Source organism: Lithobates pipiens, unplaced genomic scaffold (assembly GCF_037356315.1).
Source record: "Lithobates pipiens isolate NorthernLeopardFrog02 unplaced genomic scaffold, aLitPip1_a1.2 Scaffold_8, whole genome shotgun sequence".
Classification (NCBI taxonomy): Eukaryota; Metazoa; Chordata; class Amphibia; order Anura; family Ranidae; genus Lithobates; species Lithobates pipiens.
Window position 1 is genome coordinate 314594010 of NW_027507903.1, and position 22825 is coordinate 314616834.

The 22825-nt window shown below is 44.8% G+C and overlaps 1 protein-coding gene across 1 annotated transcript in view; it reads right to left on the bottom strand.

Annotated features, from left to right (window-relative positions):
- NEURL1B (neuralized E3 ubiquitin protein ligase 1B) overlaps positions 1-22825 on the bottom strand; it is a 115823-nt gene that overhangs the window by 27387 nt on the left and 65611 nt on the right. The window contains exon 2 of the mRNA XM_077472778.1: positions 1002-1562. Within this exon, the coding sequence (XP_077328904.1) occupies positions 1002-1562 (561 nt within the window). The remainder of the gene's footprint in view (positions 1-1001; positions 1563-22825) is intronic.

Consider the following 22825-nt stretch of genomic DNA (forward strand, 5'->3'; position numbering starts at 1 on the left):
GTGCAGGGTCAAGTGTTGGACTTTCTAAAAACCCCGTCCGATAACACAGGAATGCAGAGTAAGAGGCCCTAAAGAGTCTCTTATGGGACATACAAGATATACAGTATGCAGGACCATTGATGGCTACAAGTGAGCAACTCAATATAAAGCAGGACCGTGCTGAGAGCACATCGCACAAGATAAAAGACTAATTCACTTTACTCTATACACCCCCCCCCCCCCCCCCCCATCACTGAGGACTGAAAACAATTCAGTCCATGATCTTAACCAAAGAAGCGGATTCAGGGTCTCTTAAAATAGTACCGATTTGCTTTATCAACCATCAATAGGCCGACGTCATCCTCTAGGAATTAGGTGTGCAAACTGCTGGCTAGAACCCCAAATAGGGTCACATGACTACTAAATAGAATTTTCCATTTTACACATTCTTTTGAGAAGCATTGGATTTAGGGCCCCAGCATAGTGGCATATTTACATTTTAGGGATCCGTGAAGATCTCGTGCTCCCCTCAAATACCAAACATAAAAACTGCCGAGCTTTATTGTTTTATAAAGACAAAAAATTCTAGTATAGTCATACAAATCTTAGAGAATTATCTAAAATAATTAAAATAAAATAATTAATACTATAAATCTTATGGGAACCTTTTGAGGCTTGAACCTAAATTGGGAAGGTCAAGCTGTTCCGTGAAAAGCATTGCACGTGTACAGTATGAAATTCCTCCTAAAGCTGTAATTATAAATAAGTACAGCTAAATTAAAATGGATCTAAAGGCAAATAAGTTTTTTTTAGTTGTGGACAGTAATGGGGTGTTAAAATCACTATCCCTGCCATGTTCTTACTGCCATTAGTGTCCTTGCTGGGGAAATTTACACCACCCTGGTAACTATGTTCACCAGACTTAAGCTCAGGGAAATGCTGAGTTTTCATTAGACAAAGGGAAATTGCTGAACTTAACTACACCTACCATTTAAACAAAATAAAGAAAAATGAAACTGTACCTAGTATCTGTACTTCTTGGGTGATGCCATAGACATCGATCAAGGCCCAGAGAGGGCTGGAGACTTTAACTCCACAATGAAATAATATGGGCTCCTCATCATTGATGCTGTAGAAAATTCTTCCATGGCGATCAACCCAAAATGCTAAAATATTGTCCCTTTGTGCAAATCTCTCTGGTAAAGCTTTTGCCCAGTACCCAGGTCGGGTAACCAGATCAGGGCATGCATACTTGGGTATGTCTTCAGTCTTCATTTGTGCCGGATCATGAATTGTGAATCCAAAACGTAGAGCTCCGCTCCAGCCATGGTGGACGGACACGAGCTTCAGACGGACTTTCTCATACAGGTGAATGGGTCGACTAGTAAAAGTAATTCCATTACAAAAGCTGTTACGACGGATGGCTTTTCTTCCATGAGTATCAAGTCTGATATTCTTCCCCTTAGTTTGGCAATGAAACCGTGGAGACTCAGTTCTGGAGAGGACAAGTCTTCTGTCCTGACCACAATGGAGAAATGTGTAACATGGTCTATTGGCCACTGGACGACTGTGATGGCTTGTATCTAAAGAAGGTAAAAAAATAAAATAATAAAAATATTAGTCTTGTATGTCATGAAATATGTGTACAGTTTTTTTTAAAACCGAAATCCCATTAAAAAGCTCCCTATTTGGGGGAAGAACATGCCTTCTGCTTTGGCACCCGTATAACCCTCCTCTCCTCCAAAGAAGTTCACCTGGTGTGGACTCATACATTCTTTCACAAGTCCTCTGGCCTGAGGCACTTAAACTTTAAGAGTTTAATCTTATAATTAACCTTTGCAACGTAGATCTTATAAGGGTGAAAGACATCAAGAGCAAAAGGACTAAAGGCAGGGGGTACTTTTAACTTTCTGAGCAATAAAATTGACTTTTAATTGCTGGATCAGGTATGCAACCATTACTCCTATCTGGTGGAGACAAGCTCATGAGCAAGGTCAGCACCTGTGACTGAAAGCAGCAGTTGGACATGGCTTAGAGCAGTCTCAGTCTGTTTTCATTTAAGAATTTCAGTGATGTATGAGTGGAGGATCAGCGTGTAGTTGACCCTCTTGCTGCCATGCGACTCTTCACCTCTTTTCCTATACCACCATGTCTATATATGTACAGGGCAAGGACCACTGATGTCATCAATGGAAAGGAGTTCTTATTTCAGAAGTTTAATGGAGTCTTATAAAATATGTATTCTTCATATGTGCTATGGTTTATTGCGTTTTTCATAGTACCTTTGGCATTAACGAACAGGCCAAACTTCTTTTATAAGTAACAAACATACAGAAATATATGAAAATACTGGATGTAACTGCATATGTTGTTACAAAAAGTCTTTTTTTTTTTTCAATTTTTACACAATAATTCTCAAATGCATAGTAACTATCCCATCAGTCCCCAGTTCACTGCCACTCACTAGAAACTTAAGAGACAGAGATGCAAAGGATGCCATTGCTTAGCTACTTCTGAAAAGGTCAGCTGCCTTGCTGATCCTCAGGTTCCTACACATTCTGAATCACCTACGCAGAACTAGCGAAGGCAGAAGCTGGCCATACATTATACAATTTTCTTGTTCAATTTCCTTTAGCTATACTTTCAACTATGTAGTGCAAGTGCCTGACTGCATACGAATAGAAAGTGTTTAAGTTTCACCTCATATTATATGTTTTTTTGTAAATCTAAAGGAAAATTGTACAAGAAAATGGTATAATGTATGGCCAGCCCAAGTACTTCTATTAGGTCAAATCACTTAAAGCACATGTTGTCAAACACAAGTCCTGTGGGCCAGATCCGGCTCTCCAGGCCATTTCATGTGTCCTCCCACCTCTCCCGCAGCACCCCTCTTCATTTCTGCCACCACCTTGTCTCAGAAGTCGTCAACAGAGAGGACGACAGAACCCCTCTGCTTTTCCATGCAGCTGCGGAGAGGCTCGCCTCTGTCCACCCCCCATCTCATCAGTTGGCAGCAGAGAGGAGGACATAACTCCTCCTACAAATCCTGCATCTTTGTGCAGCCACGGCACCCCCTTGTCATCTCCTCCCCTGGTCTCAGCATTCAGCAGCTGAATCCAGCCCTCCTCTGGTCCTCCTCAAGACTCTGCACTTTCTGCTTACCAGCTTCCACCCAGCAGCAGCACAAGCTAAGGGGGAGGGTGCACTCTGATCTAAGGGAGGATAGGGAAGTCTTGACATCTGATGTAAGGGGGAGTGGGATGCTCTAGACATCTAGTCCTACAGATACAACCGGCGCTTTGAGGGCAACCACAGTGCTTATGCAGCCCGCAATGAAATAGAGTTTGACACCCCTGACTTAACATGCACAGAAGCCAGAATAAGGCCCCTTTCACACTAACGTCCCGTTCAGGCCCGCCTGTCAGTTTTTCAGGCGGACCTGAACGGGTGCTCCATAGAGCTCTATGGAGCGTCGGATGTCAGCGGTGACATGTCCGCTGACATCCGACCCGCTCCGATCCGAAAAAGTGTGACGGAGGAAAAAGCTATTTTTCCATCCGTCTGCGGATCGGATCGGGTGACGACGGGCACTGCGGTCCGTCGTCATCCGATCTCCCATAGGGGAGAGCGGCGCTGTGACAGGTCCGTCCCTGCGCAGTGTGCAGAGACAGACCTGTCATCTCCCTGCTCAGCGGGGATCAGCGGAGTGATCCCCGCTGAGCAAACGGACATCCACGGGGCGGATCAGAACTGATCCGCCCCGTGTGAAAGGACCCTTATAGGAAGTAGAACCAGTAACACTAATTTCAGTGAGTTCATCAATGACAGTCAAAATATTTCTGGCCACTTAGGTCCTTTCACATGGGACGGATCTGTAATAATCCGCCCCGTGAACATCCACTTGCTCAGCGAGGATCTCTCAGTTTATCCCCGCTGATCTTGCGGATGACAGGGCGGTCCCTGCACAGTGTGATCAATGTAAGATCGCAATGCAAGATCGCCGCTCTCCTCTATGGGGGATCGGATGAACACGGACCGCCTGTCCGTGTCCATCCGATCTGCTCTGCAGACGGATAGATAAATAGCATATTCCTTCGTCTGCAGAATCAGACCATAGCGGAGACGGACGATAACGGGTGTCAGTGGATGTTCACCCGCTGACATCCGCTATCCCTTAGGGATGCATATATGTCCGTATTTTATCGGAAAACGGATGGATGAAATATGGACATATTGTCCGCATGTGTGAAAGGGGCCTTATTCTTTAACTGCCAGTTTGTTTTGGATTGTGGAACATTTTGTAGCATGTTAACAAAACATAAAAAAATAAAATAATAAAAAAGCCAGGAAAACATGGTGGGAGTTAGCCCTAGGACACCAGCGCTGAAAAGTAGAGTGCTCATTGAATACTACACAACTGCCAGTCAAAAAGTACATCCATACAAAACATGGACCATCCCATAAACATCTGTTAAATGAAAAATACTAAACAGCCCTTTCAGCTAAAAAATAGTGTGTATTTCAGCCCTTAGTAAACAGTGGCATTCCACTCTGCAAGCTGCTTCAGCCATGCACTATAACACGTACACCCAGAGATGGCTCCTAGGCTATACTGTATGGGTATTCTAAAAACCTGAAAAGGAGGAAATAAATGGTCCCCGCCGAGGATAAACGGTTCGGAAGCCTCTATACCTTCCTGTCCGTTTCCCCACGAGATCACAGCAGTTGTTCTGCAGTGGAAATATGCAGTAACCATTTCCCTTATTATACATTAATTTGTTTCCAATCACAGGGCCCAGTGTTTGCCTAAAACGCAGAAGACGACAGGTAATGTAAATTAATCCTATTGGAAGTTATGTGCTGTTCCCCAGCCTTTCCTTCCTTCCTGGGGCCTTTGTGTTGGAAAGGTTTAACCCCTTCGCCTGGCTGTCATCAGCAGCTGGGTTACAACATACAATGAGGACAATGTCGTTTATTAGACCATGGATATGAATATGGGTCCATGCACACTGGGCATAAAAAAAAAAAAATGCTGCTTATACAGGCTTTTGGCATTTTTCTATCCTTCAACCTGTAGCTCTAGTTTGGTCTATTTGTCCATGCACATTAGGGAGTTTACAGTCATATTTACAAAGAAGCGTTTTTCAGGCAGGAAAAAAAAAGAAAAAAAATGATAATAAAAAAAAAAAAAAAGATCAGAAATCGTATTTTTTGGGAGGAGCTTTCAGGCAGAAAAAAAATGCTTGAGGCACATAAATGCAGCATTTATGCAAATTCACCATTTTCAAGTGTACATTGATTATAGTGAAAACAAGCAGAGAGGAATGTTTTGGGGGGGAAAAAGACACTTCTAAAAGCAAATGTCCATAAACTCTGATAAACTGTTGTGCAATATGAGCTACTAAGAGCATTTTTATGTTGCTCCTTCTGCCAGAGGTTAAGGCTTTTATTTTTCCAGTTGCCTAGTGTACATGGACCCAATGAATGCATTGTGATTGCACAATTCCTGGCTTATATCACAGCCATAGAACATTATTTTGTCATATTCACACTAGATGGGTTACATATTTACATTGGTTGAAAAAAAAAAAAAAAAAAAAAAACAACACACATACGACAAGGCAAGTCCATCTAGTTCAACCAATAGAAAAAAAAATTGATAAAATTAGGTAAATAGAAAACCTCCATTTATAAAACCCTATACCTACAGTTGATCCATAAAAAAAACAAAAAAAAAAAAAAAAAACACACATATAAAGCGTGGACCTATTTGCTCTATATATTGTTAACACAATATAAATGTTAATATCTAGGGGGTTTTTTTTGCATATAAAGAATGCATTCAGCTAGTTATTAAAACAATCTCCGCTTTTACAATGAAAAAAAAACATGTCATGTTGAAAATGCTTCTATATAGCCGCGTACACACGGGCGGACTGTCTGGCCAACTAAGTCCGTCAGACAATCCGACAGACAGTCCGTTCTACTTTTGAATGAAAGGACTTGACCACACACGATGAACAGACAGTCCGTTGAAAGCTTGCGTGATGACATGTACAGCACGTACGACGGGACTAGAAATACGATGTCCAATACACTGCAATGCAACCTTCAGCCGTGTAAATCCTTTCTGAGCATGCGCCATACTTAGTCCGTCCAACTTGCCTACTCACGAGCGGACTGTCCGTTGAAACCAAAGTTGGACGGACAATATTACGGAAATTCCGAAAGACTTAGTCCGCCAGACTGTCCGCTGAAAAAGTCCGCTGAAGCCCACACACGAGCGGAGTCCTCTCGTGTGTACGCGGCCTAAGTCTTCAAAACAGTCATTGTCAATGACCTAGAGCAGGAATCTTCAAACTACGGCTCTCCAGCTGTTGTGGAACTACACATCCCATGAGGCATTGTAAAACTCTGACATTCACAGACATGACTAGGCATGATGGGAATTGTAGTTCCTGAACAACTATTGGAGGGTATTAGTTTGAAGACCCCTGTGCTAGAGCAACCAGGTGATGAAAGTCCGAGGGAAGCCAAGACTCCCGATTTCCATACAGGTCAGTGAACAGGAAAGTACTGAAGATACCCGATCAGAAAGACACACAGGCATCATTTCAGTAGGAGAGGCCAGTAATGGCAACCTCCACGTTACTTTAAACTAATACCAATGTTTTTGGCTAAGAAGATTTCCCTACGTATTTATCAGAAGACCCCCTCTTCTGTCACTTTGTCCTCTTGCAGAGTTCCAGTGGCTCTACAAAGCAGCATCTGAGTGCGATTATTGTTGGGCATGGTATATTTAGCTCTCAATGCTTCTAAAAATGTCTGCACAAGCTCAGGTGGAGCTCAACCAGTAAGAATCTTCACATGATACAAATCAGTTACCGTTTGCTACAAGAACATACCAACGAAAACACTAACTTGTTTTCTTCCCACCTCTCTTAGTAAATTTCAAGAAAAATTTACAACCATCGTAGAAGCAAATAATTTACACCCATTATTACCGTACTTCTAAAGTCTAATCTTATCTGTAAAAACTGCAAAAATTTGGGGGTAGCTACTTATTCATAAAGATACTGCTGTGGACGTGAAATATAGAACGATAAAAGGGTAGGGTAAAAAAATAAAAATAAAAAATAAATAATATTCCCTATATATACCAACCCTACTAGCCCCATCACTCCCATGGCCTGTTCAGCCAAGCAATTGATACAACCCATATCATTCCAATAGTATAAGAAATGTTGGGTGCAGACAGAGAATCATGGCCATTTTGGAAGCATGGCCTATGCCATTGATAGTGATGGCCATCCTTTTCCAAGACTACCCCTTTAATGCCAGCCCAAATGTATACTTAAAGTGGTTTTAAAACACCAGGTAATGAGAGGCCCCCAGCCCCCCGTTTTACTTACCTGAACACTTGAACTTGTCCCACAGGGAGGCACCTTCTCTCTACTAGGGGGTTCTCGGCTGTTGATTGGATAGATTGATAGCAGCGCAGCCATTGGCTCCCGCTGCTGTCAATCAAATCCAGTGACGCGGCTGCCAGGGGGCGGGGCAGAGTCCCGCATTCGGCATCTATGTACATCGAACGCTGGACTCGGGAGCGAGCCCTTCTACCCGGGGGTTATTTGATGCAGGGAAGAGCCGATAGAGCCGCCGAGGGACCCCAGAAGACCAGGATTGGGGCCACTCTGTGCAAAACGAGCTGCACAGTGGAGGCAAGTATGAAATGTTTGTTATTTTAAAAAAAAAATAACTTTAGTGTCACTTTAAACTTGCTGCTCCAATTGACTCGGGAGGGAGTGACATACCTGTTTTTTCTGGGTATGGAGAAAGCATGCGACTCACTCCTTTTCTTCTCCTGTGACAGTTAGGGTGCTTGCCGATTGGTTGCTCAGGCACCCAGCCCTATTTTTAGCCCTCTGTAGGCTCCAATTTGCACCCTGGAGCTTACACAGAGCTTTTTTGTTGGTCAACAGTGGTAAGTGATTAATTGGAAGTTTAGGCAGATGCAGGACCAACAGTAAAGTAAACCCGCAAAGGGCAAAGCGCAGATTAACATTAAAACGTTAGTAAAGCTGCTTTGTGATTTTTACCTACGGGTTTAACTTACCTGTAGGTAAAAGGAATATCTCCTAAATGTGCACAGTTTAGGAGATATTCACCCTGGAAGCCGCCAGTGACGTCACCAGTGCATGCACTCTGAAGGTCCGGCACGGTATGCCAGACCTTCAGAGTGCATGCATTGGTGACGTCACTGGCGGCTTCCAGGGTGAATATCTCCTAAACTGTGCAGGAACAGAGGGATCACGTGGGAGTGACATCATTGCAGCTCTGTCCACTCCCACCACCGGAGCCCACGAACCCAGAAGAAAGAGTGGGGGAAGATGTCAGCCCTCTCAACAGTGACAGCACGCCGCAGGAGGCCTTCCTTCTAAGGCAACTATTTCATAATGTGCTAGCATGCCATATATACTAGCACGTTATGCAATTGCCTTACCAGTTTTTTGTTTTGTTTTTTTGTTTTTTTTTAAACTGACTCTCTGCAGTTTCTAATGACTTGAACCACACACAGTGCACCTGGTAACTCTCATGCCTGCCCATTTTTTTCATGAGAAGTATGTATTTTAGGTGCATTTTCCTTGAATATAACAAGAAAAAAAAAATGAATAATGAATAAGTCAGCAGGAGAACTGACATTCATTACAGTATTACACGTATAAAAAAAAATAATGGCATTGTGTTCACATTCCCAGCACATAATGAATGAAAGGAAACAAGCCTGTGCTTGTTCGGCTATCGGCCACATGACCGTGATTTTATTTCACTGATAAGGTAATAACTACACACAAGCAGGTGCTATGGCACTCCCTATACCGGATAGCAACGTTACTATGGAAAGACACTGGATACATTTGCACAAAGTATAATTTATCCATTTATTTTGTTTAATGGTCAAACAGGTCATAAAACAAGATAACCGATTAAGCTCTTTTACAAGAGATAAAAAAAAAAAAAATTTCCCACATCACACAGCTACTTGTACTGCTTTCTTGTTGCCCTCACAGGGGTCACACAGGGAAAGCTTTCTATCCAAAGGTTTACAACTCTACAACTGGGCATAGGCATGGATGGTGACAGTTGGTCATATAAGAAAACAATCTCATGTTTACAGAAGCAGAAAGCAGCTGGGGACCAACTGCTACAAGAAAGATCGATTTAACAGGTTTAACCACTTTAGTCCCTGGGCCTTTCTCCCCGTAAAGCTGGCCAGATACTTATCGAAATGCGGATGGTTTAGCAGCGGCCGGCCAACGTTTGATCAGTGTACGCAAGTCCCCACTTGATAGAAGTTGATTGTTTGACTGACTTCTGTCAAACTGGGCATGTTGCAAACTTTTCCTCAATCAGCAACTGCAGCCAATCAATGCAGCTGCTGATCAGTGTATTCTGACAGTGGTGAGTCCCCACTGTCAGAATACAATGTCCCACCAGGGAAGGGAATTCCTCCATCCACCTTCATTTGTATGGATAGAGGAATCAGTTTTCTTTTTTGGTCAACCCGGTTGACCAAAAAAACTAAAAGAAAAGAAAAGCTTTAATCCTCTTGAGTCCCAAAATTTTTTTTTGCTTTGGTTCTGCACAATATACCTGGTAGCACTTGTAGTCTAGCCCAATGTATTATGCATCGTTTCTTGCAGGACAGATAAAGGAAAATTGTATACTCACCTTTCCGTAAATTTTTCTTTCCTGGTGTATCTTCATGGCAGCATACAATGGGTTGTGGCTCTGCACCCACACCCTAATAGGACTTGTTAACTATAAATCAAAGACAGACCCAGCTCGCAGCATTCTCTGCAACTGTCACCATTGGGGCAGGAATCTGAATGCTGCCATGAAGATGCACCAGGAAAGGAAAATTACGTGAAGGGGAGTATACAAGTTTCCATTTTCCTGGTTCATCATACAACGGGAACTAGCCATATGGGAGGGTTAAAGAAAACATTTGTAATGGTCAGTAGCGCAAGTATGCACAATAAATTTTACTGTCGTGAGCTGAGCCGGCGCGACTCCAGTCCTGATCAGGTGAGGACAAAAAAGGAGAATGCTACAAGCCGGGTCTGTCTTTGATTTCTAGTTAACCAGTCCCATCAGGCTGTGGGCGCATGGCCACAACTCATTGTATGCTGCCATGATGCGCCAGAAAAAAGGCTTTCATTTTTTAGCTAACTGGGGTCCATATAATTTTCATGTCTTTAATTTTTAATAATATATATATATAAAAAAAAATTGCATTTTACACGTCATTTTTCTTAAAGTAATGTTTATATAATCTGCACTTCCCACATATATGTACCACAAAATTTATCAACAAAGTCTGAATAAAATTTTATGACATTGGTGCGACTTATGTAACATAGCTGAATGGTAAAAGCTGAAAGTGAGAAATGTGCATTTTACTGTTTTATTCCCTGTTGAATGCTACATTTTGATCCCCAACTGTTATTTTAACATTAAGATAAAATTAAGCTGGGTTGGAAAGAGGACAAATTAGCACGATAGCGTTTTTTTTATTTTTTTACAACAATCACAAAAAATTTGACTGCCATTCAGTGCTTGCACTTACTTACGCGAGGTAAATGTCATCTATAACATTCAATGTCATTGTTGCAACCTGGGGAATAATTTTGGAAGGAAATATCTGTATTCATTTTAAAGGAGATAAAATAAAAGAACCCATGAGATCCGTATCAGTGTGTATTTTATCTCTACTCCCACATGCACCTATTGCTCCTCTATCCAGAAATGATCAGGACAGGCTGTCCTAGCATCTACATAACAGTTACCACTGCTCATCCACCCAAGATGGGGCTGCTATTTTTAATGCTGTGTTCTCTGCTTGATCAAGCTAGCTGTTACAGAATACATAAAAATACAAGACACTCCTCCAATTAAGAGATGACTAGTCACGTAACACAGCTGAGCTTTTTATAGTCTGACTGTGAAGCTGAAGCATGCTATGTTCTGTTCTGCACTGCTAACAAGTCAAGGCAACCCATTATTATCAACACGGATGAGCAAACCACTCTGCGTGGACTCATGTCCAACATAGGCCATACTGAGGGGTGATGCAGACGCCTGGTTCTCCAAAGCATCTTCATGAGGCTACCAGCATGGCACACAACCCTATAGGTAGCCACATAGAAAGCAGGCAGAGGTGGTCTCTCTCTCTCAAAACACCAGCCTGGCACCAAAAGCTACCTGCCACTTTCAAATTTCTGATGTTCCAGAAGGAAGTGTTGGAAGGTGTGGGGGATTAGTGATGGCCGAACGGTTCGCCCGGCGGTCGTTTCGCGGCGAATTTCCGACATTCGCGGTCCGCACGTTCGAACGCCTTTTTCCGTCGTTCGCCGCGGCGGACTTACGTGTTTAATGTATACAAGAACTTTAACCTTTGGTGACACGTTTATCATGTGATACAGGACAGCCAATTGAGACATGACAGCACATGGACACTTGTACATTCCCCCTAACCTATAAATACACCCGATCCGGTGGCCATTTTACATTCTTTCTTCTGTTAAGATAGGGACAGGTTCCTGTGTGGAGTAGGGAGAGATAAACCACTAGCTATTTGGTACACAAAAGTTCTTTTCAGGACTGGTATAGGTGTTAGGTGTTGATAGGTTTGCTGTGCTGCTGATTCTTGCAGCAGCCTGAGTGTCTTTTGTTAGTTTAGAGAAAGGGAAAGGACGGTGTATGCTACAGGGACAGCCAGATTAGTCTTTCATCATCATCATCATCATCATCATCATTAGCTGTTACTATCAAGGTCCACAAAAGAGCTGTTCCAGTAACCACTAATCGTTCTCTTTTTTTGCCAATTTGTATAGGGACAGGAAGGAAGCAGTGTTGTCAGGCAGTGAGGGTAATTTTAAAGACTTGCTGTTATTATTAGTTCCACAAAGGTTCTTTTCAGGACTGGTATCAGTGGTACAGTAATAGGCTTGTACATGTATAATATTCTTTCTTCCAAATATAGAAAGGATATTATACTTGACTGCTGCCCTTCTGCTGCAGTCTGCTAAACATTCACAACTCACTTGTTCCACAAAAGTTCTTATAAGGACTGGTAACTTGGTATAGGGTGCTACGGTACATAGGCTTGAGTGCGGTACAGTCTGCTGTTCTGTAAGGACCGCTATCGGTCCACAATAGATAGGGTTGACGTGCACCACTGCTGACCGCTGCCCTATACTGCAGCAGTCCTTCAGCGGTATAGGGACTGACGTACAGTCTGCTAATCACTAACACACAACCTGCTTGTTCCACAAAAGTTCTTATAAGGACTGGTAACTTGGTATAGGGTGCTACGGTACATAGGCTTGAGTGCGGTACAGTCTGCTGTTCTGTAAGGACCGCTATCGGTCCACAATAGATAGGGTTGACGTGCACCACTGCTGACCGCTGCCCTATACTGCAGCAGTCCTTCAGCGGTATAGGGACTGACGTACAGTCTGCTAAACACTAATACACAACCTGCTTGGTCCACAAAAGTTCTTATAAGGACTGGTAACTTGGTATAGGGTGCTACGGTACATAGGCTTGAGTGCGGTACAGTCTGCTGTTCTGTAAGGACCGCTATCGGTCCACAATAGATAGGGTTGACGTGCACCACTGCTGACCGCTGCCCTATACTGCAGCAGTCCTTCAGCGGTATAGGGACTGACGTACAGTCTGCTAAACACTAATACACAACCTGCTTGGTCCACAAAAGTTCTTATAAGGACTGGTAACTTGGTATAGGGTGCTACGGTACATAGGCTTGAGTGCGGTACAGTCTGCTGTTCTGTAAGGACCGCTATCGGTCCACAATAGATAGGGTTGACGTGCACCACTGCTGACCGCTCACCTATACTGCAGCAGTCCTTCAGCGGTATAGGGACTGACGTACAGTCTGCTAATCACTAACACACAACCTGCTTGTTCCACAAAAGTTCTTATAAGGACTGGTAACTTGGTATAGGGTGCTACGGTACATAGGCTTGAGTGCGGTACAGTCTGCTGTTCTGTAAGGACCGCTATCGGTCCACAATAGATAGGGTTGACGTGCACCACTGCTGACCGCTCACCTATACTGCAGCAGTCCTTCAGCGGTATAGGGACTGACGTACAGTCTGCTAATCACTAACACACAACCTGCTTGTTCCACAAAAGTTCTTATAAGGACTGGTAACTTGGTATAGGGTGCTACGGTACATAGGCTTGAGTGCGGTACAGTCTGCTGTTCTGTAAGGACCGCTATCGGTCCACAATAGATAGGGTTGACGTGCACCACTGCTGACCGCTGCCCTATACTGCAGCAGTCCTTCAGCGGTATAGGGACTGACGTACAGTCTGCTAAACACTAATACACAACCTGCTTGGTCCACAAAAGTTCTTATAAGGACTGGTAACTTGGTATAGGGTGCTACGGTACATAGGCTTGAGTGCGGTACAGTCTGCTGTTCTGTAAGGACCGCTATCGGTCCACAATAGATAGGGTTGACGTGCACCACTGCTGACCGCTCACCTATACTGCAGCAGTCCTTCAGCGGTATAGGGACTGACGTACAGTCTGCTAATCACTAACACACAACCTGCTTGTTCCACAAAAGTTCTTATAAGGACTGGTAACTTGGTATAGGGTGCTACGGTACATAGGCTTGAGTGCGGTACAGTCTGCTGTTCTGTAAGGACCGCTATCGGTCCACAATAGATAGGGTTGACGTGCACCACTGCTGACCGCTGCCCTATACTGCAGCAGTCCTTCAGCGGTATAGGGACTGACGTACAGTCTGCTAATCACTAACACACAACCTGCTTGTTCCACAAAAGTTCTTATAAGGACTGGTAACTTGGTATAGGGTGCTACGGTACATAGGCTTGAGTGCGGTACAGTCTGCTGTTCTGTAAGGACCGCTATCGGTCCACAATAGATAGGGTTGACGTGCACCACTGCTGACCGCTGCCCTATACTGCAGCAGTCCTTCAGCGGTATAGGGACTGACGTACAGTCTGCTAAACACTAATACACAACCTGCTTGGTCCACAAAAGTTCTTATAAGGACTGGTAACTTGGTATAGGGTGCTACGGTACATAGGCTTGAGTGCGGTACAGTCTGCTGTTCTGTAAGGACCGCTATCGGTCCACAATAGATAGGGTTGACGTGCACCACTGCTGACCGCTCACCTATACTGCAGCAGTCCTTCAGCGGTATAGGGACTGACGTACAGTCTGCTAATCACTAACACACAACCTGCTTGTTCCACAAAAGTTCTTATAAGGACTGGTAACTTGGTATAGGGTGCTACGGTACATAGGCTTGAGTGCGGTACAGTCTGCTGTTCTGTAAGGACCGCTATCGGTCCACAATAGATAGGGTTGACGTGCACCACTGCTGACCGCTGCCCTATACTGCAGCAGTCCTTCAGCGGTATAGGGACTGACGTACAGTCTGCTAATCACTAACACACAACCTGCTTGTTCCACAAAAGTTCTTATAAGGACTGGTAACTTGGTATAGGGTGCTACGGTACATAGGCTTGAGTGCGGTACAGTCTGCTGTTCTGTAAGGACCGCTATCGGTCCACAATAGATAGGGTTGACGTGCACCACTGCTGACCGCTGCCCTATACTGCAGCAGTCCTTCAGCGGTATAGGGACTGACGTACAGTCTGCTAAACACTAATACACAACCTGCTTGGTCCACAAAAGTTCTTATAAGGACTGGTAACTTGGTATAGGGTGCTACGGTACATAGGCTTGAGTGCGGTACAGTCTGCTGTTCTGTAAGGACCGCTATCGGTCCACAATAGATAGGGTTGACGTGCACCACTGCTGACCGCTGCCCTATACTGCAGCAGTCCTTCAGCGGTATAGGGACTGACGTACAGTCTGCTAAACACTAATACACAACCTGCTTGGTCCACAAAAGTTCTTATAAGGACTGGTAACTTGGTATAGGGTGCTACGGTACATAGGCTTGAGTGCGGTACAGTCTGCTGTTCTGTAAGGACCGCTATAGGTCCACAATAGATAGGGTTGACGTGCACCACTGCTGACCGCTCACCTATACTGCAGCAGTCCTTCAGCGGTATAGGGACTAAGAGTTTTGTCACAGGGTCATTTAAAAAATGACATGCAGAGGAAGAGGCAGGCCCTTCCGCAGGGGTGGTAGGGGTAGGGCAGGAGCAACAGGCTTGAGCCAAAGTGGGAAGTTGCAGAAGGTGCGTTCAATTACTTTAAAGGATGCACCAGACTTGGTTGAGTGGCTCGCTCAGCCTTACTCTTCTGCACCCTCCTCATCCTCTCGATCTGCACCCTCTTCTTCACTCTCTGCTATGTGCACCCCCAAAGACACTACCACCAACAACACGACCACCACCACCACCACCACATACCTTCCGCTTGAGTCACTGGAATTATTTTCCGATCCATATCAAGAGGACATTTCTGATGCGCAGCCACTCTTGGTATTGGATCAGGAAGAGGAGGTAGCAACAAGCGCTACTCAGCAGTCTGACGCCAGTACCCAGATCAGCCCAAGGAGGAGGTTGGTCCCCGGTGTTGCTGCCTACTCTACTTATAGCGGTGGGGAAGGTGACGTTGATGATGACGTGTCTAGTGATGTCACGTGGGTGCCCACAAGAGAGGAAGAGGAGGGGAGTTCAGAGGGAGATATGGACCAGCAGATAGGGAGGAGAAGCAGCAATGACTTACATTGCACAGCAGGGACAAAGCAGACTGCAAATGTATCAGGAGCGAGTCATCGACCATGTACGGTCACATCTGGCGCTCCCAGGACACCGGCACATGGCTCCGCAGTGTGGGCTTTTTTTAACGTGTCCGCTGCTGACAATAGCGTTGCCATCTGCAATCTTTGCAGTCAACGCGTTAGTCGCGGTAAGCCCAATACTCACCTAGGGACGACCGCCTTAAGAAGGCACATGAGCAGCCATCACCGAGCCCAGTGGGAGCAACGGAACACACAAAGCCACACTGCAGGCTCTCACCGTCCAGCCTCGTCTTCTACTTCTCCTTCTCCTCTCTCCTCACAATTGTCCTCCACTCCACCTTCCATCACGCCAAGCTCACATTTTTCTGCAAAAAGGCAGGCTTCCGTGGGCCTAATGTTTGAGCGTAAAAAAATGATGACGCCGGATAACCCTCTTGCCCAACGGTTGGCGGCTGGCTTGTCAGAACTCATAGCCCGCCAACTACTGCCATATAAACTGGTGGACTCGGAGGCCTTTCGCAAATTTGTGGCCATTGGAACACCACAATGGAAGGTCCCAGGAAGGAAGTATTTCTCAGAGAAGGGCATCCCAGAGCTATATGGCCATGTTCAGCGGCAAGTGAATGTATCTCTGGCACACAGTGTCGGTGCCAAGATACATCTGACCACAGACACGTGGTCTAGCAAACACGGGCAGGGAAGGTATATCAGTTTTACTGCCCACTGGGTGAACCTTCTGACGGCCGTCAAGCATGTAACCCGTGGCACCCGTGTAGATTTGGTTTTACCGCCACGGATTGCATGCAGGCCTGACTCTTCTTCTCCTCCTCCTACTCCATCCTCCTCCCTCTCCTCCTCAGCTGCCTCCTCCTTTTCCGCTGCTAGCGTCTCTTCCACTGCACCGCCCAAGCTCCCCAGAACCTATTCCACATGCCAGGTGAGACGTTGCCATGCCGTGCTGCGTCTGTTGTGCCTGGAAGCAAAGAGCCACACTGGCCCGGCACTCCTTTCAGCTTTGCGTTCACAGGCAGATGAGTGGCTAACACCGCTCAATTTGACAGTTGGTAAAGTGGTGTGTGACAACGGTGCCAATCTGCTTAGCGCATTGAAACAGGGCAAAATCACGCACGTGCCGTGCATGGCACACGTCTTAAACTTGGTCGTGCAGCGATTCCTTGTCAAATACCCTGGGGTCCAGGACATCTTGCGGCAGGCAAGGAAAATCTCGGCCCATTTCAGAAGATCTTACACGGCCATGGCTCGCCTTGCTGACATTCAGCGGCGACACCATCTGCCGGTCAGACGTCTTATTTGCGATTGCCCGACGCGATGGAACTCAACCTTCTATATGCTTGATAGGCTGCTCCAGCAGAAACGTGCAGTTAACGTCTACCTGTATGAACTCTGCGAAAGAAACGGTTCTGGGGAGCTGGGTTTTTTTTCACCGCGCCAGTGGCTGCTCATGCGCGACACATGCAGACTTCTGCGGCCATTTGAGGAGATCACCAAACTGGTCAGTCGCAGCCATGGCGCCATCAGTGACATGGTACCTTATGCCTTCTTTCTGGAGCGTGCATTGCGTCGTGTCATTGATCAGGCTGTGGAGGAGCAGGAGCGGGAAGATGAGGAAGTCGCAATGCTGGATGAATTCCCAGGGGGGGCTACTCTATCTGAGACAAGTCAACAACAGGAGTCTGATGAGGAGTCAGAGGAGGATGGTGCCGGGGCGGATGAGCAGGAGCAAGAAGAGCATGCTTTAAACCTTTCTGGGATCCCTGTTGTGCGAGGATGGGGAGAGGAGAATGAAGAGGACGACATTATCCTGGATGATGAGCAGGAGCCAGGCCACCACACCGCTTCCACTTTAGTGCAAATGGGGGCCTTCATGCTCCAGTGTTTTAATAGGGACCCCCGTATAAAAAGCATGAGGGTCAAGGACCAGTACTGGGTGGCAACGTACTTAGACCCCCGGTACAAACACAAAATGGCGGAAATGTTACCGCCGTCGCAGAGGGCTGTCAGAATGCAGCACTTCCAGGCCTTGCTTCGAGAAATGCTGCATTCTGCTTTTGCGTGCGCTGGCAGAGGAGCAATTCCCACTCCCAGAGAAGGATTTGCGGGTACCAATCCAACAGCGCCTGCAAGAAGAGGCCGGTTTGAAGATGTGTTGGTGACTTCGGATATGAGGTCATTCTTTCAGCCGACCCATCGACAGGTGTCATCCGGATCCAGCATCAGGGAACGCCTAGACCGTCAGGTGTCCGACTACATTGGGTTAACGGCCGATGTGGACGCTCTGAGGAGTGATGAACCCCTAGACTACTGGGTGGGCAGGCTTGACCTCTGGCCAGAGCTTGCCCAATTTGCAATCGAACTGTTGGCTTGCCCCTCATCCAGTGTCCTGTCCGAAAGGACGTTCAGCGCAGCAGGGGGGATTGTGACCGATAAGCGTACTCGCCTAGCTCACCACAGTGTTAACTACCTCACATTTCTAAAAATGAATGAGGCATGGATCTCGGAGGAATTCAACACATGTGATCAGTAGACCATGTATATGTCTATAAACAATTTTTGGAATCAAGCACACAGACCTTCTTAATTCATTTGGCTCACTTCCCTGACCCAAAAAAGCACACCGTACTATATGCCCCTACCCTCCTCTTTGAAGAGGTTGAGCGGTGTCATATTTCTACTGGGGCTGCTTATTATGAGGGGTTCCCACCATCCCTGTGCTGTGCTGACTTCCTCCTGGGTGTTCTTATTATGAGGGGCTCCCACCATCCCTGTGCTGTGCTGACTTCCTCCTGGGGGTTCTTATTATGAGGGGATCACACCATCCCTGTGCTGTGCTGACTTCCTCCTGGGGCTGCTTACGGTGCTGCTGTCAGCGCTGTATGTCACGGAGCTGCTGTCAGCGCTGTATGTCACGGAGCTGCTGTCAGCGCTGTATGTCACGGAGCTGCTGTCAGCGCTGTATGTCACGGAGCTGCTGTCAGCGCTGTATGTCACGGAGCTGCTGTCAGCGCTGTATGTCACGGAGCTGCTGTCAGCGCTGTATGTCACGGAGCTGCTGTCAGCGCTGTATGTCACGGAGCTGCTGTCAGCGCTGTATGTCACGGAGCTGCTGTCAGCGCTGTATGTCACGGAGCTGCTGTCAGCGCTGTATGTCACGGAGCTGCTGTCAGCGCTGTATGTCACGGTGCTGCTGTCAGCGCTGTATGTCACGGAGCTGCTGTCAGCGCTGTATGTCACGGAGCTGCTGTCAGTGCTGTATGTCACGGAGCTGCTGTCAGCGCTGTATGTCACGGAGCTGCTGTCAGCGCTGTATGTCACGGAGCTGCTGTCAGCGCTGTATGTCACGGTGCTGCTGTCAGCGCTGTATGTCACGGAGCTGCTGTCAGCGCTGTATGTCACGGAGCTGCTGTCAGCGCTGTATGTCACGGAGCTGCTGTCAGCGCTGTATGTCACGGAGCTGCTGTCAGCGCTGTATGTCACGGAGCTGCTGTCAGCGCTGTATGTCACGGTGCTGATGTCAGTGCTCTGTATTACGGTGCTGCTGTCAGTGCTCTGTATCTCCTGCACCCTCTTGTTTGCCTACCCTGGTCCCTGACCTTCCCTCTCCTCCATTGCCTTCATTAGCTCCATAGTCCTGAATTGTCAGAACAATTTCCCAAATAAAAAAAAAATGCTTGTAGTTATCGATCCCAAATTCACCTCATACATGTATTATGCTATTGTCCAGGTGGTGGGACTACGTGCTACCCCCTAATAATTACCCCGTGGCCGCAAATTCGACCTAAAGGTTTGCGAAATTCGCCTCCCATTGAAGTCAATGGAGCCCGCGGCGAACGGTCGTTTTCGCGAACGTTTGTGTCCGTTCGCGTTTCGCGTTCGCGAAACGTCCCGTCGGAAGTTCGTCCATCACTATGGGGGATCATGTGGAACCTATCCTTAGGAGGTATAAATGTAAAATAGTCCACTGGATAATCCAAGAATATCCAGTAAAACCTCCAATAATTTCTCCCCCATCATCTAAAAAAAAAGAAAAATTGGGGTAGCAATAAAAACGTATGTTTTAAGCATAAGGCCTTACGAGTTCTTTGAGGTTCTTCTATAAATAATTCATTGAAAGCAAGGGACGTGAGGAGGCTCTCCACATGGTCAGTGAGTCAGCCGCAGTTAACTAGCAGATACTACAGTAATAAAGCATACAGTATGTACCTGCTGCCAGTAAGAGGAAAACAAACCCTGCCCTTACACTGTGACACAAAGGATGTGTGTAGGATGATAGTGCTGGGCTAGCGTTTCTAGGAGTGACCACATTTTTTTTGTTCTGGGGCCCTTCTTGAATCATTTGTCTCATGGTAACAGGTTCACAGGTTGATATTAGTACGGCAAAAGGCCCACATGCTTGCGTGTCTGTTGCTATGGGGATACCATCTTATAATGCTAGGTTGGTAACGCTGGAGGGCTCGGTTATTCAAGAAAAAGATGTACAAAAGAGATTATGTGAGGATTTGGACAATCTAATGGTGGAATGTCATTTTCAATCAAGTTAAAAATGGGTTTCCTACCTCTATTTCAGGTACTTATATAGCGTCAACAATTTTACACAGCTCTTTACATATATTGCACATTCACATCAGTCCCTGCCCTCAAGGGGCTTACAATCTAAAGTCCCTAACTCATAGATACACATACTAGGGCCAATTTAGACAGGAGACAATTAACTTACCAGCATGTCTTTCAAGTGTGATAGGAAACTGGAGTGCTCAGAGGAAACCCACGCAGGCACAGGGAGAACATGCAAACTCCAGGCAGGTAGTGTCGTGGTTGGGATTTGAACTGACGCCACTAGTGCTGCCAGGTGGAAGTACTATCAACTGTGCTGCCCCAATTATGGTAAGCTATAGTCCATACTGAGGGATGATATGGATGCCTGGTTCTCCAAAGCACCTGTATTGTACTTTGGTGGTGTGATGATGGGGGAATCAATTTATTTTCTTTTGCAGGAAAGAAAATTGCACCATCTATGGCCAACTTTAGTACGTGCAAATGCAGGACATCCAACTGGCCCCCAAGTATTGCCTATCCTTCTATCACTGTGTGCTGCTATACAGGGAAATACAAGAAGCTAAAAGGGTGTTAAATCCAGGTACTTGGATTGAAAATATAGGTATTATTTTCTAATAACATGACTGCTTTCATCGGTCCTTAACACCTGTCTAGAGTTTGGCTTTAAATAAAAGACCTGTATTTTAGCCAATAGAATGGACGCCCTATTTGACTTAGGCTAATTCAACCACACTACTTCAATATAGGACACTTTCTTGTCCAGGCCAATTTTCAGCTTTCAGTGCAACACTGTTGCCATATGAATTTTTATAATTTTTTTCACACAAATAGAGCTTTGCTTTGGTGGTATTTAATCACTGCTGGGTTTTTATTTTTGCTAAAATAAAAAAAAATAAAAAAAAAAAAGATTGAAAATTTTGAAAAAAAACCCCCAATTTTTCATCATTTCTGTTATAAATTTTTGAAAATTGCCTTTCTTCATAAATTTAGGTCAAAATCTGTTCTCCTACATTCCCTTGGTGAAAATAACCCAAATCAGTGTTTATTATTTAGTTTGTAGGAAAGTTATAGAGTCCACAAATTATGGTATAGATCTAAAGGAGAAAAAAAAAAAAAAAACGATCAATCCTCATGTACTGATGGCCTATCTAATTTTTTGAGGCCCAAAAATGCCTGGACAGTACAAATATCCCCCAAATAACAATTTTTTGGAAAGTAGACAGTCCATGGTATTTAGTGAGGCATCGTGGTTTATTTTGAAGTTGTAATTTTTTGTCACAATTTTTTGGAAAATATAGAAATTAAGAAAAAAAAATGTAAAATTCACAATTTAAAAAAAACAAAAACAAACATACTGTCACTAGTACAGTGTTATCATATAATTGGTGTGGTGGTGATCAGGGACACTGACTGGTGACAGTCTGAAAAAAAAAAAAAAAAGTCATCTTTTTTCTATTACATTTTTTTTTTTTTTTTTTTACTTTTTTTAAACACACTGTTACCAAAACAAAAGTAACACGATACTACTCTAGGGAAGTGATTGCTTATACGAATGAATTTCATTGGTAGAAGCAACCCTTTTTACTAGGGAAACCGATTCATTCAGTGTCTTTTTCATGATTAGCTACGAACGGAAAAAGCTAATCACATGGTACAGTGGTTGGCCTTGTCTGTACCATGTAATCACTGTGACCAATCACAGCTAGCAACACAATTGTATACAATGGATGGCATGAAAAAGGAAGCCATTCATTGCTTACAAAATTGTCATGTGATCTGCTGTGACTGGTCACAGAGATCACATGATACTAGTCTTCGGCTTTGTCTGGGGGACCCAGTGACAGATCGCGCCGCTGAGCGAACGTCATATGACCTCCACTCAGACAGACGGAAAGGCCCGCCCAGCCATCAATTTATTATAGGCCGGACGGGAAGGTGTTAAATATTGATAATAACGCACTGCTACCTAGAAAAATAAACTTTCTATTTAAAACATTGGCAAACAGATATCTTATCTTAAATAAAAAATTATATTATAAATACATATACACATATATATATATATATATATATATATATATATATATATATATTATTTAATTTATTTATATGTTTTTTTTATACACACACATTTTTTTTTAAGCCACTGAAAACACTTCATTCCTTTTGAGGGAAGAAAAAAATAAAACTGTATTAAATTTTGACTACTCAAGTTGACGCATTGCCAAACAAGGAAGACGACAGCTATACATGGTTACATATGTGCCTCATACAGCATATGTTTGCAGTTAGCTAGCTACTAAGTACATACTTGCACTGAAATATGGTTTTGTAATTGGAAATAAAATGTGTTTATGCTTTATCACCTTTTTCATATTAAATTACAGGCAATCAAACCCTCCCTAGTGCGGGCTCCTCTGAGGCCTCCCAAGTATAGAGGGGAGCCGTGTGGAAAAGGAAGGAATGAGTAAGTGAATATTTGTGCTCCA